The sequence below is a fragment of the Heptranchias perlo genome, chromosome 1, assembly GCF_035084215.1.
Source record: "Heptranchias perlo isolate sHepPer1 chromosome 1, sHepPer1.hap1, whole genome shotgun sequence".
Taxonomy (NCBI): Eukaryota; Metazoa; Chordata; class Chondrichthyes; order Hexanchiformes; family Hexanchidae; genus Heptranchias; species Heptranchias perlo.
Window position 1 is genome coordinate 98,567,075 of NC_090325.1, and position 17,672 is coordinate 98,584,746.

At 41.8% G+C, this 17,672-nt stretch overlaps 1 protein-coding gene across 1 annotated transcript in view; it reads right to left on the bottom strand.

Moving 5' to 3' along the window:
- Nucleotides 1–4,912: 4,912 nt before the first annotated feature.
- Nucleotides 4,913–17,672, bottom strand: part of pcdh7b (protocadherin 7b) — a 374,437-nt gene continuing 361,677 nt past the window's right edge. The window contains exon 3 of the mRNA XM_067988987.1: nucleotides 4,913–10,123. Within this exon, the coding sequence (XP_067845088.1) occupies nucleotides 9,744–10,123 (380 nt within the window). The 3' untranslated portion in view covers nucleotides 4,913–9,743. The remainder of the gene's footprint in view (nucleotides 10,124–17,672) is intronic.

Below are 17,672 nucleotides of genomic sequence, written 5' to 3' on the forward strand. Positions count from 1 at the left end.
CACTTAACTAGATCGTGGCTGATCTGCACCTCAGCTTCATTTTCCCACCTTTGCCTTGATTCCCTTGCTTAGCAAAAGTCTATCTATCTCAGTCTTGAAAGTTCCAAGTGTCCCAGCATCCACAGCCTTTTGGGGAGAGAGTTCCATATTTCTACTACCATTTGTGTGAAAAAGTGTTCCCTGATTTTACTTCTGAATGGTCTAGCTCTAATTTTAAGATTATGTTCCCTTGTTTTTGATTCCTCCACCAGAAGAAATAGTTTCTCTGTTTCCACTCTATCAAATCCTTTTAACATTTTAACCACCTCGATCAGATCACCCCTCAATCTTCAATACTCAAGCTGCAACCTGTCCTCACGATTTTTTTTATTCGTTCATGGGATGTGGGCGTCACTGGCAAGGCCAGCATTTATTGCCCATCCCTAATTGCCCTTGAGAAGGTGATGGTGAGCCGCCTTCTAGAACCACTGCAGTACGTGTGGTGAAGGTTCTCCCATAGTGCTGTTAGGAAGGGGGTTCCAGGATTTTGACCCAGCAACGATGAAGGAACGACGATATATTTCCAAGTCGGGATGGTGTATGACTTGCAGGGGAATGTGCAGGTGGTGTTGTTCCCATGTGCCTGCTGCCCTTGTCCTTCTAGGTGGTAGAGGTTGCGGGTTTGGGAGGTACTGTCAAAGAAGCCTTGGCGAGTTGCTACCATGCATCCTGTGGATGGTACACACTGCAGCCACTGTGCGCCGGTGGTGAAGGGAGTGAATGTTTAGGGTGGTGGATGGGGTGCCAATCAAGCGGGCTGCTTTTTCCTGGATGTTGGCAAACTTCTTGAGTGTTGTTGGAGCTGCACTCATCCAGGCAAGTGGAGAGTATTCCATCACAATCCTGACTTGTGCCTTGTTGATGGTGGAAAAGCTTTGGGGAGTCAGGAGGTGAGTTACTCACTGCAGAATACCCAGCCTCTGACCTGCTCTTGTAGCCACAGTATTTATATGGCTGGTCCCGTTAAGTTTCTGGACCATGGTGACCCCCAGGATGTTGATGGTGGGGGATTCGGCGATGGTAATGCCGTTGAATGTCAAGGGGAGGTGGTTCGACTCTCTCTTGTTGGAGATGGTCATTGCCTGGCACTTGTCTGGCACTAATGTTACTTGCCACTTATCAGCCCAAGCCTGGATGTTGTCCAGGTCTTGCTGCATGCGGGCACGGACTGCTTCGTTATCTGAGGGGTTGCGAATGGAACTGAACACTGTGCAATCATCAGCGAACATCCCCATTTTGACCTTATAATGGAGGGAAGGTCATTGATGAAGCAGCTGAAGATGGTTGGGCCTAGGACACTGCCCTGAGGAACTCCTGCAGCAGTGTCCTGGGGCTGAGATGATTGGCCTCCAACAACCACTACCATCTTCCTTTGTGCTCGGTTTGACTCCAGCCACTGGAGAGTTTTCCCCTTGATTCCCATTGACTTCAATTTTACTAGGGCTGCTTGGTGCCACACTCGGTCGAATGCTGCCTTGATGTCAAGGGCAGTCACTCTCACCTCACCTCTGGAATTCAGCTCTTTTGTCCATGTTTTGACCAAGGCTGTAATGAGGTCTGGAGCCGAGTGGTCCTGGCGGAACCCAAACTGAGCACAGTGATTTAACCTTCTAAGCTTCAGTGAAAAGATATGAGTTCATCTATTAGTTACAGCTTCATTGCTATATTGCTATATCCCCATTAGCTGAGGTCATCAGCTTAACTGTAGGTACCATCACAAATGCTACAGACCCTGGATTCCAATCTACAGCAGTCTGTTTTATCTCGATATATCATGTTGGGTAATCAGCTTGAGACAGCCATATCACAGGGCTTCAACACTTTCATTACTGTGCAATGCTATGTTCTGTCACAGACATGTAGCCAGCTAAGGGAGGACCCAGCAGCAGGGTAATGACGGGATCTGGCACAGATGATGAAGATGTTTCTAAAAATGACATCACATTTGAACCTTCCTACCACCCCACTGAAATGATTACATATGTGTGCTCACATATACAGGCTCAAGCGGCTTCTGCATCATTTGTGGTGATTACTCCAATTGCAGAGTATCTTCTGACTCAGCATAAGGCAGTCCATCCCTAGAGACAAACAGTGATATCCATTTCACTTCCCTATTATTATGCCCTGTGTTCAGAGCAAAGTTGTGCAGGACTCAGCAGGCAACAATAATCTTGTTGACCTTGGCTGAGCTGTACTGTAGCACATCCCATGATCTGCCCAAGCAACATAACTCAAAGCTGTGATCCATCATAACCCTGGTGGAAACGTGTGCCTCATTGTGCTTTCCTTCAGATTTTCTCCTCTGGTGATACAGTGGTGTCATAAGTTAAAGGACATACCCTGCAGTCCTCTTGGCCATTCAATGTTGCTGGCAGTGCTGAATGCTGCAGGATGAAGAAATCATAGGAGCTGCCCGGGTAACAATCATTGATGTGCATAATTTTGTTCATTTGGTCGCAGACTCGCTGCACATTCATGGACTGGTAGTCCTTTCTGTTCAGGAATGTAGTTGCATTGGAGGCAGAGGCACATTTGACCACAAGAGTGCAACTGCAACATCAACTTGTATTTATATAACACCTTTAACATAGAAAAGAGTTCCAAAGCAATTCACAAAGGTGTGAAGAAGGGATGCAGGATTTATGAGGGGTGACCAAAAGCTTGGTCAAAGAGGTAGGTTTGAAGGAAGGTCTTAAAGCAGGAGAGGTGGAGAGGTGTAGGAAAGGAATTCCAGAGAGTGGGACCTTGGTTGCTGAAGACATGGCAGTCACTGGTAGAGCAAAAGGAGAGGGGGATGCAGATAAGGCTGGAGCCAGAGGAATAGGGAATTTGCGGGGGGTGGGGGGGGGGTGGGAGGTGAGGGCTTTATAGGGCTGGGGAAGGTTATAGAGGTAGGGAGAGGTTAGCCCATGGAGGGATTTAAACACAGGATGAGAATATAGTCAATTGACAAGTGCAATCAATTATCCCTTACACTTGTGGGAAACCTGCCACATGGTAAAACTGGCTGCTTTGTCGAGGAAAATTGATTAAATCACTTGGCCTGACAAACAATCCATCAGTGACCTGCTTCATGAAAGTGTATGCTTATAGTTGGGAAATGTGACAGAGATCTCCCACATGTCCCTGTGTGGCTTTTTTTTAAATCATCTATTTTGTGGGCCTTCTTAAACTACTGATAGTGTTTGCTTTTACAACTTTTACAAGGTCACTTCAGTTAATACATTAAGAGTATTTTAGACTCACAGTTTCTTTTCCCTGAGGAAGGTGATGAACTAATTGGGATTTTAAAGCAATCTTGATCATTTTTCTGATAACAGCCCATATTTTACCAGATTTATTGAATTCAGTTTTACAACTACCGTAGATGGGATTTGAACTCACAACCTCTAGGTTCCTAATCCAGCACCATGATTTTACTGCTGTAAAAAAGTTCAACACAAATGTAAACTTCACAGCCCCCAACTGAGCCAACCCAGTGCTTAAATTGGTTTGCAAATCTGAATGCTGGAGTGTGCATAATTCTGTCATGGTCTCCTTCAGAAATCTTAGTCTGTGCACGCAGGTGTCTTCGGACAGGTCCAGATCTGAGAGCTTGGCTGTGTACACAAGGGGCGGTGCAAGGATGTGTTACAATGAAGTGTCTAAGATGCAATATTTGGCCTGCCTCCACTGATCCTCCTCCTCCAGATGCAAATGGAGAGGTATGCCCATAGGAATATAGCTGCATACAAATGAGTTCACTAACAGCTTCAGATGCACGTAGTCACTGTTTACAGTTATCAGCAGAGTTCAAAAAAGTTCTCCTTGTCCAGCAAGACAAAAATATTGCATGTACCTTTTGATAACAGTGACTCAACTGAAAGGAATAGGCCCCTTCTGCAGCATAGATTTTATATTGATGTTCATGTTATTGGCATTGTTCAGATTTTGGGACCATCATGAGGAGCTTCCTTCATTTACATTAAAATTATCCCATTAATAAGCCTTGCACACAATCTATGCACAAGCTCCAATTGCTTCAGTGTTGCACTAGCATATGAAGTACACAATAGCTGGAGGGTAGGCTTTAGGCTTCCGTGTTGATACTGTGCCATTCTGGTGTTCAGGTGCATCTGACCACATTATTGGCTTACCGTAGACAGTGGGGGTATTTTTGACTTTGTGCGATAGTGTAGAACAGGTGATAGCGAATTGGCAGCCCATTATACATCTCTCCCTATTTTTATTTCCACTGACTTCAATGTAAAACGGGTTGCCGACTCGCTATCACCAGTTTTACACTATCGCACAAAATCAGAATTACTCCCAATGAGAGTTTAAGAGCATACAGAAACAGACACAAATGTGACTTTTATTTATGTCCATTAACAATGACATGGGGGATCAACTAGTTACTTAAATTTAATTGCAGTGATCTGCTTAATGATGTAAGGATAAAAACAATGCAGGCCCCAATCTGCATTAGGCCAAAACTATGCTACGTTTGAGCTCTTAATTCTTTTTTTGTTCAATAGCCAAATAGAAATATGCTACTGAGATACACTTTGACTTTTCTACTGATGGGTATTGGGAACTCAGTTTAATTGAGAGTTTGTTTTCTCATCCTCAACTGATGGTTTCATTAAAGAATTGCTGCATAGATGTCACCTTTTGAATGTTTGTGAATTAATAAAATTAACCTTGATTGAGCAAACACATTGTCATTAGAGATGTACTGCAGCTTTACAGCAGTGAAGTATTTTTGCACATGTGATACCTTGCTTTAACAAAATAGGCTGTTTTGTTCTGTTCTTACAACAGCTTTCCTTCGAATGTTAAGTAGAAAAAAATAAGAAAGGGTTGCACAAACTAAAATACAGTCGCTGAATCAGATTCACTTTTTTATTGCAAAGCACCAGAGAGAAATGAGACAGTGTTTAACTGCAGCCAAAACTTAGCTTTAACCTTCCAGATCCTGATTTTCTGCTGCAGTGTGCAGCATGACAGCAAATTATCTACTACATTAACAGCCTTCAAAATGTACTCTGTAAATCAACAATAAAAATATCATGGAGGTGGAGGAGGAGCAAGGTAATGACAAGCACTCACAGAACATTTCTTGCATAACAACATTCTGTTTTAAGAAAAACCCAGAAAGCTTAACTTGCTCTAATTAACGACATGTTGTAGAGCCACTAATGCCAGTCTTAAAAGGCTTTAATTACAAGATGTACAAAAGTCTGCTGAGTGGGAGGAAGAAAGGAAAAATTCACACCAATTTGCAAAAAAATGCAAAAAAAATGAAAAGGTTACAAGGAAATTCCAACACTTTATGAGTTAATTTGCAGATAACAAAAGGCAAGTCTTTTATTTACAGTAAACTGTACAATGGTGATTAAATCACATTTTGGACTGGCGTTCAATATATTTAATCATGTCCAAACAGAGCTCCATGCATAGTGGCTCATAATAAGTAAACAATGATAAATTGTTCTCCACTTTGCTATCAACACCCAAGTCACAGCACAATAGTTCATGATTATTATTACAAGCAGATCAGAAACACATTGAATAGAAGTGCTTTAATCTCATGGAATGCTGACTGCAAGCATACCCAAGGTGTTTAAAATGATAGTTCTCTTCAAGTGTTGCCTAAGGTAATGTATTGCTTTAAATATTTACAGTCTCACAAGTAATATTAGAAGGGTATTCAATTTTTTTTAACAGCAGGGTCCACTGGATGTATTTCATTATATGACTGTTTTATTTTTAATTAGAAAATCATTTGTACATCTGAATTTTTGATAGAATAAAATGAAACCCATTTTTTGCTTAGAACTATCCCCTGTTTATATTTCCTTGCCAAGATGGTAAGTAATTGTTGTTTGGGTTTTTTCAAATCATTTACTCAGGGACAAGTTAAGTTTCGCAGCTGTAATTTTTTTTTGGAAGTATCATAATAGGCAGTAGTGGCAATCATTATTTCATAAAAGTTCGACTGGGAAACTGTACTAACGTTTGTTAATATTATAATCCAATATGTTGCCGTGCTGAGGAAGGAACATTCAAAAGTTATTGTGTTCCTCAGTACTACCTAAAAACTGTATTAATGGTCTTGTATTTCCTGGAGTAATCTTGCAGTCAGCTTTTTTCCCAATGAAAATGGTCCCACTGTCATTCAGAAATTCAGACATTACGTCAGATCATAAAAACATATTGGCTAGAATGATTTTCTTTTCTTCACTGTAAACTCGTTGAAGCTTCACCTACAAACAGCAGATGCACTTACCAAAACATTGACTTGCTTTGATTTGGAATGCGTCAGTATGGATGAGGCCATTGCTTAGAAATGAATCTCAGAAACATTACTGTAGTTTGTGCATTTGCACGTAAATAAAAACACATTTTCAATGAGATTTTTCCTGTGTAAACATACAACATTTTAATCAAATTCAACATAATTTTGTAAGTTGATACTGACAGTTTCACTGGTTTGAAAAAGGCAATTATCCAACTGAATGTACAGTTGATTTTGATTTAAGCATTAAAGTAACACTCTATAGACTAGGAGAAAACAAATTCATTCACCACTCCAATTTTTCTTTATGCATATAATGATATTTTTGTATGGCCTTGTATCTGATATTAGAAAATATTAAATTTTATATATCACATTTCTTATATATATGAAAAGCCAATGCACTCCTAATGACAACACAAATCTGCCTTGCATAAAATTTCAACATTATTATCCCTTCTCTCCCCAAACCAAACCAAATGTTATTTATACCTTTAGGTATAAAAGGCACAGTTTCATGGATTGCATTCATTCTGCTTATAGGAGCACTCTGCCAACATTTGAATTATATCACAAAGAAAGATTTTTAATCTAGCATCATGCCCCATCAAAACATTTTGAAAATGGTGCTTCAATCTGAATGCTCTTGCTTCATGTAAATACTTAAACCAGAATAAATCATGAATCATTTGCACATGTTCACATTTTATGTCAAACACATGTGAAAGTCATTACTATGGAGTGGCTTCCACTCTGTGTGAATGGTGACCATTATTTACGTCGTATGCAATGAGAGGCTAAGTTGCATGACTGAATTAATCCAATCAGCCAGGGTGACTTGCGTTGTCTGGGAATATGGAGCCAAAATACTGCAGAAGGGACATAAATCTAACTGAATTGGTTAACTTCATATTTGCAGTTAAAAAAAAACAAAATGCTACAGTTGTTATCATTAAAGGAACTTTCTTTGCATTTAGTGAATGCTATTTTTTTGTAACGTGCAATAAAAATACATATGTATATATTTGCAATTTATGAGAACATCCATTAACAACAAGTACTTACTGTATCTACACAGCAGCACTGCTAGGAGCAGCCTTGTACCTCACTATTGAATAGAAGTGCAACAGAAATTTGAACATTCAAATAATAATCAAATACAAACATCTTTCATTATAATTGACTGTTCAAAAATAGCTGGCCTCGCATCGTATTTACACCACAGCTGTCCACTGTTTAAAACTGCTTTCACCATGAATACACAGGATTACATCAGATCATTCATGTGCCAAGTATTATAAGAAATATTCCAACCAGTGGCTTAGACATCATGGAAAGGGATGCAGTAAAACAGTGAAAGACAGCAGGTACCAGGTAAACAAAGGGTGCAACAAGTATTTATTGATTAATTGACCAATATTTAAGCTGCTACAACTTTAAATAACTCTATGCATATTATGAAAAGCATTGTATTCTACCAAAAGCTGTATTTTGTCCAAAATTTACCAAAGCAACATCAAGTTTCACCTTGCATGCCACTTTGAAGTTCATATCTTTGAACTTTGTTTCTTTTTAATATTATCTTCTCTTTAAATAATGATATTTTGTGAATAAGCAGGATGTGTCCATATTAGTTTGCTGTATCTCAGAGAACAGTTGATCTTTAGATAACTCACTGTAATACCACTGTGAAGATTTTTCAACACTTTCAGTCCCCTGATGTATATCTTTTAAGTCAATTCAGTACACCACTTCCACTCATTATCTTGTAGCCCAAAGAACACAAATCTCTAGTGAAAATCCACATTGTGTGTTACAGTCTGGATTCTTAGCTAGTCAAAGCTGCATTCCTGTTTGGGAAAACTCCAAAGCAAATAACATCACTAAACATTTCAGTGAACTGTATAAACTATACTAACCACAACAATGTGCTGTAGTAGTGTTTTAGGGTGGTCATGGCCTAGATAATGCTACACCTCTGCTAAAGCTATAACATGCACTCTACTGATGTTTTCTAGCATGTTTTCATAACCAAATATGAAAAACAGAGGAGTTTTCCAACAATACTGTTTTTTCCTGAGCAAGTTATCAGTTTTTAAACATCCCAGACTAATATAACAGTATAATGGGATTCCTAGGCTGGTATGTTGTACAGCTTGTCGCAAAAGTACAGAATCATCTATTCGTACAAGAACTTGAATCATCCTGTTTCTTATACAACAGCAGTTTTGAACCAACAATCCAGTATTGCAGTGCTTTCTCTTGCGTGAATCAAATGGTCATGACAGTGTTCCCTGGGACTGGCATCGTGTTGGCTTTCACAGTAGAACCCTAGAGCAACATCCTACAGCAGGTTTTCTCCTGGGTCTTGTTTGGGTCTTTGACTTATGTTCACACAAGCTGTAGTTTCACGTTTTATATCACAGTTGTGTCTGTGTTTAGGTTCACAGAGCGATGCTCCTGATTAATATATCAATTGCTTCTTCTACGTGGCCCACGAATCAGCATCTTTCTCTGCGATTATTATGTTTGTGTCTTTAATCTTGACATCTCCAATAGTGTAATGGTGTTGTAGATGAGCACAATGATTTCTTTTTATTATTATACAGTGGGGCCAATCATTTTAGATTTTTTATTTCAGCCTGGTACAAAATGTTATAGTGGCTATTGGCCAGGTCTATGAATTTTATCAGAGTCTTGAGACTGGAAAAAAAATGTACATTCTCTGTGTCTTCAACCTTGGGTAAACTTGTTTCAGCAATGTCTCCAAAAGGCTTGTAAGATGCCAGAACTAATGTCATTTAAATAGATACATCAGGCTACTTGAAGCAGCAGTAGTTCAGCAAATGTTAACAGGAACATCCCCATCTGAGTGTATTCTGATTGTATCACATTTCTGAAAATTCTACACTGACCCATCATCCAAATCGAGCATTAGTTTCTGAGTGAAAATCTCACAAAACACATTGCAATCCACACCCTGGAAGTTGAAATCATGCTTCAAAACGATGAGACAGTTACATTAGATAACAGACTTGACACTGTACTACTGTGCTGTGCTCCTTTAATTACATATTCCCCCTTATATACATTTGCAACCATTTAATGTATAAAATTCAGTGTGTGCACGTGTGTGTGTGTGTGTGTGTGTGTGTATGTGTGTTTGTTGATGTGCGTGCGTCTTGGGGGGGGGGGCGGGGGGGGGTTACAGCATGCATGTAATTGGCTAGCCGGAATTATTTCTACAATTTACAGAACTGTCGGGCAGTACATGGTCAAATGCCAGATGTGGAGTCAGGAACAGCAGACATTAGCATATCTCTTTGGTTGCCCCCTTTATGGGATATCCTGCATGATGTTTTAATTCTCTTTGATTTGTGTATCTAATTTGCTGCTTTTTAAAATATCATGCTCAGACTTCTCACAGGTAGACTTCTCTTCTAGTGAGTTGAGAAACAGAAGATGGCTTGAAATCTGCTGTCTGTGTCAGAGGAATATCTTCAGGATTGCCTTCCTCATTTTTACCATAACTAGCTGTGTTGAAGGTCTCATATGATGAAGTCAGCCTCTTGTTAAGGAGGTTTCGGTTGCGATCGCCTATAATCTGAGGGGTACCATTGGCCAGTTTCTCTTGACTGCTTTGGTCTGTGACAGGCATGAATGTGGAAAGCTTGGGTTGGTTCTTTTTTCTTCTCTCTGGTGAGGTGCGCACTGGCATCCAACAGGAGTCAGAGTGGCCAAACTCATCACATTCCCGTGTACATTTCCCTGTCAAAGCTACATCGGGCAAAGGCCTTGAATCTGTGGAGAAAATAAAATCATGTTAATGAACAATGCACATTCTATCAGTACATCAGATACAAAGTTGAGGTTTGTACATTATTCCTTTAGATGCTCAAGTATCTAGGCTAGGAATTTCTTACTAAATTCCCAGTCTATGAGTGTGCAACTTGTAAAACGCCATATCACCGGGTGCCTTGTTACTTCACTCTAGTTACTCTTGTAGGATTTCATGACTTTCCTAAAATTACTTGAAATTAAAATACTGTTGCTTCAAATTCCTCTAAATAAAAAATGGCACCATAAAAATGGTGTGTTGTATTATTATGACTTACTGGCGGTAATTTTAAATTTTGGCAATGGTGCAAAATGAACGATATGAGATCGGCCGCCTATTATACAGCCCGTCCAATTTTCCTTTCTATCAAAGTCAATCGGGCAGGGTGTATAATGGGCGGCCGATCTGATACCACCCGTTTATCATTATCATTGGAAGTTAAAATGATCACCACCGACTTTTGCACAAAGCTTACAGAATTTTAAAAGCTACTTAAAAAACAATTGAAGTAATTGTAGAATGTTTTATATCAGCGGCATAATCACACATTAAATGAAAATAAATGTTTTCAATCTGATCATGTTTACTACACAAAATAAGAGCTCATGGTGTAGGGAGTAACATATTAGCATGGATAAAGGATTGGTTAGCTAAGAGGAAACAGAGAGTAGGCATAAATGGGTCATTTTCAGGTTGGCAAGATGTAACGAGTGGAGTGCCACAGGAATCAGTGCTTGGGCCTCAACTATTTACAATTTATATCAATGACTTGGATGAAGGGACCGAATATATGGTTGCTAAATTTGCTGATGACACAAAGGTAGGTAGGAAAGTAAGTTGTGAAGTGGACATACGGGGCTCGAATTTAGCAGGCCTGCGGGTTCCCAGCGGGTGGTCCTCCGGGAGCGTGGTCAACACGCTTGGTGAAATTAGTGGGTTGCCCGCGCGATCGTAGCAGGCAACACACTAATAGGAATCAATTACCTGCTCCTCCGGGGTCCGCGCTGCTGGTCTGCGCGTCGGGCCGGCTGCGCATGCGCAGTACGATCTGTCAGCTGGAGGCTCTCTAGTTAAAGGGGCAGTCCTCCATTGACAGATGCTGCAACCAATGGAACAAATTGCAGCATGGAGCAGCCCAGGGGGAAGGCTGCTCCCAGTTTAATGATGCCTCACCCCAGCTATCATCAGATGGGGTGAGGAGGAGGGGGAGGACACAGATCTTCCCCCCGGCGGGCGGGAGGAAGCGGCCTGCCTCTGCCACCAAGAAGGCCTGGCTCGAGGTGGCAGAGGGGGTCACCTGCGCCACCAACATATCGCCCACCTGCATACAGTGCAGGAGGCGCTGCAATGACCGCAGTAGGTCAGCCACAGTGAGAACACGAAGTCTTTCCCCTACACTCCGTCTGCCACAACACTGCCCCCACTCCACATCTCCTTCGGCACCGCCAACACTACTCTGTCACATCACCCTTCATACCCACTCAAACCCCATCCTCATCTTACCTCCACCTACTCACCTCGCCAGTACTCATCCTGCCACTAACACGCAACCCAATCCTCATACAATCTCATTGCTCCATCCCATACTCACCCTCTCGTGCATCTCCCTCATGGCCAGCCTCACTCAACCTGCCACCACCTGTGCTGCAGCCACAGGGCATGCATCACATATGTGCAGTAGGCAGCATAAGGCAAACGTGTCGTGAGCATGAAGGGGGTGCACAAGGGTGTCTGAGGGTTTGTCCTGGGTGTTACCTATATTGAATTTCAGAGCAACAAACAGCACACATTATATTGACACCACCACTGCCATGTCTCCGCGAATCCTGTCCGTTGTGTCCAATAATGCCCGCTCCTGGGTATCACTATGAGGACCCACCACTGATGCCACCCATCGTGTTACTGCAGAGTAGGTGCAGGTGCATTTGCAGGGCTCTTCCGCGCAGACGACTGAGAGACATCGGCGGTGTAGCCGGCTGCACCCTGGAAGGATGCGGAGGAGAAGGTGTGGAGGGCAGTGGTGACTTTGACAGTGACAGGTAAGCAGTTGGTGCTGGGGCCAGCCAGGAGCAGCTCGGCATGAAAGAGCCTGCAGATCTCCACGACTACATGTCGAGCGAATCTGCGCCTCCCTGTGCACTGCTGCTCGGAGAGGTCCGGGGAGCTGCGCCTCGGTCTGTGGACCCTGTGGCAAGGGTAGTGCCCTCTGCGATGCGTCTCTCCCTGCGGTAGCCCTCCCTCCTGCTGTGCAGGTGGGCGTGCAACAACACCGTGTTGGGGGGCTCCACGTCTCTGCGGCGGACGGCGTGGACTGCGAGGCTGCTGGGGCTGGTCATGCTGTTCGTCCTCCGAGGGTGTCCACGCACCACCCAACTGGCAGGTGTTGGTCTGAGGGGTTGTGCAGGGTAGGTGGGTGGTTCCTCGGACTGGGGCTGCGGTTTCGTGTCGGTCTGTCCTCTGGCTTGGCGGGGGGTGGTGGAGGACAGGGGTTGCCCTATGTGACGCGGTGGCCTCCTGCGTGGGTGAGGGCTCTCCCCCGTGGTGTGCACCTTGGCACCTGCCACAGGCTGCTGGCTGCAATACGCCTGGTTGGAGAGAGACTGTTTCCCCCAGTGTGGGAAACTCACTGCCTTGAACCTAAAATCCCACACTTCCTCTTTTGACAGCTGATTCAGCTCATTAACTGACCTCAACAAGGAAGGTAAGTACTCTCAAGTGGAACCCCGCTGGCTTTAATTGCCTGCGGGATTCCCACCAGCGGGGCTTGCGCGCGCAGCCCCGCACGTCAGCGCGGTACCCGGAAGTGGCCGGGATTTCGGCGCGATCCGGTCACGTGACCGGATATCAGGATTTTCGGGGCCCCCCCGCTGGAAACCCGCAGGTAACCCGACGCGAAAATCGAGCCCAAGGAGTCTGCAAAGGGATATAGATAGGTTAAGTGAGTGGGCAAAAATTTGGCTGATGGAGTATAATGTGGGAAAATGTGAACTTGTCCACTTTGGCAGGAGGAATAGAAAAGCAGTATATTATTTAAATGGAGAGAGATTGCAGAACTCTGAGGTACAGAGGGATCTGGATGTCCTAGTACATGAATCACAAAAAGTTAGTATGCAGGTACAGCAAGTGATTAGAAAGGCAAATGGAATGTTGTCATTTATTGCAAGGGGAATGAAATATAAAAGTGGAGATGTTTTGCTACAGTTGTACAGGGCATTGGTGAGACCACATCTGGAATACTGTGTGCAGTTTTGGTCTCCTTATTTAAGAAAGGACATAATTGCTTTGGAGGCGGTTCAGAGAAGGTTCACTCGACTGATTCCTGGGATGAGGGGGTTATCTTATGAGGACAAGTTAGACAAGTTGGGCTTGTATACACTGGGGTTTAGAAGAATGAGAGGTGATCTTACTGAAACATATAAAATCCTGAGGGGACTAGAAGGGGTAGATGCTGAGGGGATGTTTCCCCTTGTGGGAGAGACTAGAACTAGGGGCCACAGTTTAAAAATAAGGAGTCTCCCATTTAAGATGGAGATGAGGAGAATTTTTTTCTCTCAGAGGGTCGTGAGTCTGTGGAACTCCCTTCCCCAAAGTGCGGTGGGGGCAGGGTCATTGAATATTTTTAAGGCTGAGTTGGATAGATTCCTGATTAATAAGAGAGTCAAAGGTTATAGTAGGTAGACGGGAAAGTAGGGTTGAGGTCACAATCAGATCAGCCATGATCTTATCAAATGGCAGAGCAGGATCGAGGGGCCGAATGGCCTACTCCTGCTCTTAATTCGTCTGTTCGTATGAACTTGTTCAAAACTTGAGACGTTTTACTATATTAAAGGTGATATATAAATGCAGGATGTTGTTGTTAAATAAAAATCTTTTTGTTCATATAGTCACAGCTTTCCAAATTGTGCCATGATAACACAGTGCAGCCCTAAAATAATAAAACTACCTTTACACTGAGACATTTTGCAAATCATATTGCAATTATACCAGCTAAATCATAACAGTTATATTGCAGCAGGCACAAGGCCAAAGTGATTTGAGGTGGTCTTTCACTGCTTGCGTAAATTTGATTTGGGTGACTTCACAGCGGAGTTGGTGGAATCAACCACAACTTCAGATCCCACTGAAGCCACTCTTGGACACATAGGGCTGCTCCCTGCCATTGACATCACTGAGTAGTCTAAGCTTTAGAGTTTCAGTGCAGCTAAGAAAATTAAGTGAAACTAAATCTTTATAACTTTAGTATGTTTCACTATAAATTAGAGAAATACTTTGAACAAAAAGTGTTCCCCTCTCACAGACCTGGCTTCCTCCTAAAAAATGCAGCTATAGCAGCACTTTCCACACTAATAGAAAACTCTGCTTCTGTGCAATTGTGTGAAAGTTTGTGCTTGCAAAGAGAGACAGAAAATGAAGCCCAGTGATATTGACCTATGTGAAAACTGATTCTCACTTGTGGAAAGCATTTCTGACTTGCTTCAAAAACACCTATAAATTCTGATTTAACTGCAATTCCTGTTGCTTCTTTCTGCCAGTGATAGATAACAAAATTATTGAAGACTGTCAGCCCATCAGTCCTTGAATCAACTGTTTGGCTTGTGAATTCCACATAGTACAGTAAGATTCAAAATGTTTCCTGCTCATTAAACCAAATCTTGATTCAGTTTCTACTCTCTAAGATACTGGGCTACAATAACAATTTATTATAGCCTCAGAACTGGGGGAAAAGGAAACTTGAAACGGTTGTGTCTTTTCATTGGATTTCAAATCAGGGGAGGGATAATTTTATTCAGTGATACATGGCAGAAATGCTCAGGAACATAAAAGATTCCAGCACAAAATGTGGGTTTTTGGCCAAATATACCTGCGATACATCACACTAAAAGTGTAATATTTTCTTTTTCCCTTACACAAAATTGGTTCAGATGTAAAAGGACCATGTTCATTTGATCTCTTTCTTCCAGAATTCCTACCCTACCATCTTCCCATTACAGCTTGAATATCCACTTGAACGGGCAGGAGGGACCACAGTCCTCATCTGAAAGATAGAACCTCAAACAATGCAGCACTCCTTTGGTACTGGAGTGCAGCATCTTACTTTGGGGCTTTAAGGCACAACTTTCTTACCTAGAGGCAAGAGTGCTGCCAACTGAGCCAAGCTGACACTGAAAAGTGAACAACCACCAAAATAAGGACTTCAACCTTGAATCCTCAGGTTAAATATTTGATGCTCCTTCAACTGAACAACACCTAATTTGTTTCCAATTCCCCTCCCATCTCTCCTGAAGGCCCTAGCTCATACTGAGGTATGGTTCCATCGGTGTCAGCTATCCTTCAGTACCTTGTTCAAGTGGCCATTCTTTATGCCTAAGCTTGGACAGTGTGTCCCCGCAGGTGATTTGACCATCACATTATCCTCTCCCAATATCCACATATGTATTTTCCAGTGGGAGTCATTGGATTGCTATCAGAAGTGGGGAATTGGCTGATATTCCTCCTTCCTAGCCCAATGATATTAGGCCAATTGCAATGCCCTTACTGCCAACACAGTCAAGATCAGCTATCTTAGCACATTCTGGCAACCAAACCAGGTCTGTATGGCTCATAGACATACTAGACAGTGCAGTTATTACCTGAACCATTGGGGAGACCCTGTGTTTTTATTCTTTCATTTCCATCAGATGAGATTTCATTTAAAAAAAGTACTTCCAATCTTTTAGCAGTTTAGGGAGCCATGAAGATTAATTGCATTTCAAACATATCTTCACTTCACTATGAATTCTATTTTTTTAAAAATTGAATAAAATTCAAGGTGAAAGTAATATAAACTCTACTGACTAAATCTGATCTGTTGAAACCGTTAGTGCACTCTGCTGACCTCATCACACTCTGACATTTGTGAATGTACCTATGCTTTAATGCAGGCAACAATTATATCTTTTGTATGTGATTTCAAAATTACATCTTACAAAACTTCATATCACATATAGGGTAAAAAAATAACAAAAGAGAAGAACAAGCACAATCATGAAAATGTCATTTTCTGAAATGCTGATAAAGAATCTTTTGCAGAGTCTTACAGTGGATCTGGGCTCTGTGCCATTATTGTAATATGTGCCTCATGTTTGAAAGAGTCAGCATCTTTTCATACACCTAAGGATAGAAGTAGCTAAGCAGCAACTTAAGAATGCTCTGGCAGTTCTACAGCCCGGAGGCCTGAAATCCTGTCATTCTGAATAGGGCTTTACAGTGTATAGCAGCAATGGTACATAGCATCTGTGGGGCAGATTTGCTGAAATCAAATCAAATACATATCCAACATTTGAGACATGTAATCAATGCCACAGGGTTTATTTGTCAATCGCTAATGGAGTACTTAAGTTGCGGAAGAGGATAAGACCAAATAAAAGTGACAAACACGCTTCTTTTTATTTCATAGCAATCTTGATTGCAGAAGACTCAGTATGGACTAGATTTCTGAGCAACCACATGATTTTGAGGCAAGGCATTATCCCTCTGTGAAATTATGCTTAAACTGCAATTGTGCATGTGTGCAGGTATGTGTGTAAAGATTGTGCTGCATCCTTTTGTTCTAAATATGTATTGTATTAGAAATAAAACAAGATGTACCACATTCCATTATTATTGCCCATAAAGTCAGTACTCCATCCTTCAACAGCTTATTACTTCAATTCTCAAAGAAAAATGAAAAATGAAAATCATATAGCTATCTGTACACACAACAGGAACACTCTTCCTCACAATTGTGGAGACCGAGGCTGTGTCTAACTATCGGGCTGGAAAAAGTTAAAATACTTGTTAAAATTGATGTTTAGTTAGAGCATGAAATTGAAAAGCATTTTTACTGATCCAGTTTGACTACTGTGCCATCAAGAATTGTAATGTGTCCTTGGAGCAGTGAAAATGCTCTTTAATTCCAAACTGTGTCGAATTTTCCAATTTTAGCAAGTATGATAATTTATTTTTTTGGTTTCCATACTGAGTCATGGCACTAAAACATCACTGTAGATTTGTGACTCAATCCTTTCATAATTCTATGTTGACTGAAAGGGCACTCTGTAATTAATTCCCCACCTTCTCCCACTAGAGTGATTTCAAAAATGGCAGTTGCTGTATGGCTTGAGTTTCAAAAGATAAATTTATATTATCAATTAATTAGTCCTATAAAAGTGTGCTTCCTTATCTTTTGTTACACCAGCCGTATTAACATTCGGGGACAGTGTATGGACAAAATAAATTAATAATAACAGCAAATTTAGATGCAAAATACTAAAACTAGCTGAATGTTTAAGAGATCAAGGATGCTAAATTGGGCCGTGTAGCGCCCGTTGTTTTGACGCTACGCGGCCTCTCGAGGTGTCAAGGTGGCGTCTTGGCTGCACACGCATATTTCCAGCGTGGGGTGCGCGAATGCCATCTTGGTATAGGACTTAGCGCATGCGCAAATACCGAGCGCGGCTGCATGTAAGAAGAAAATGGATACAATCAGTGTGC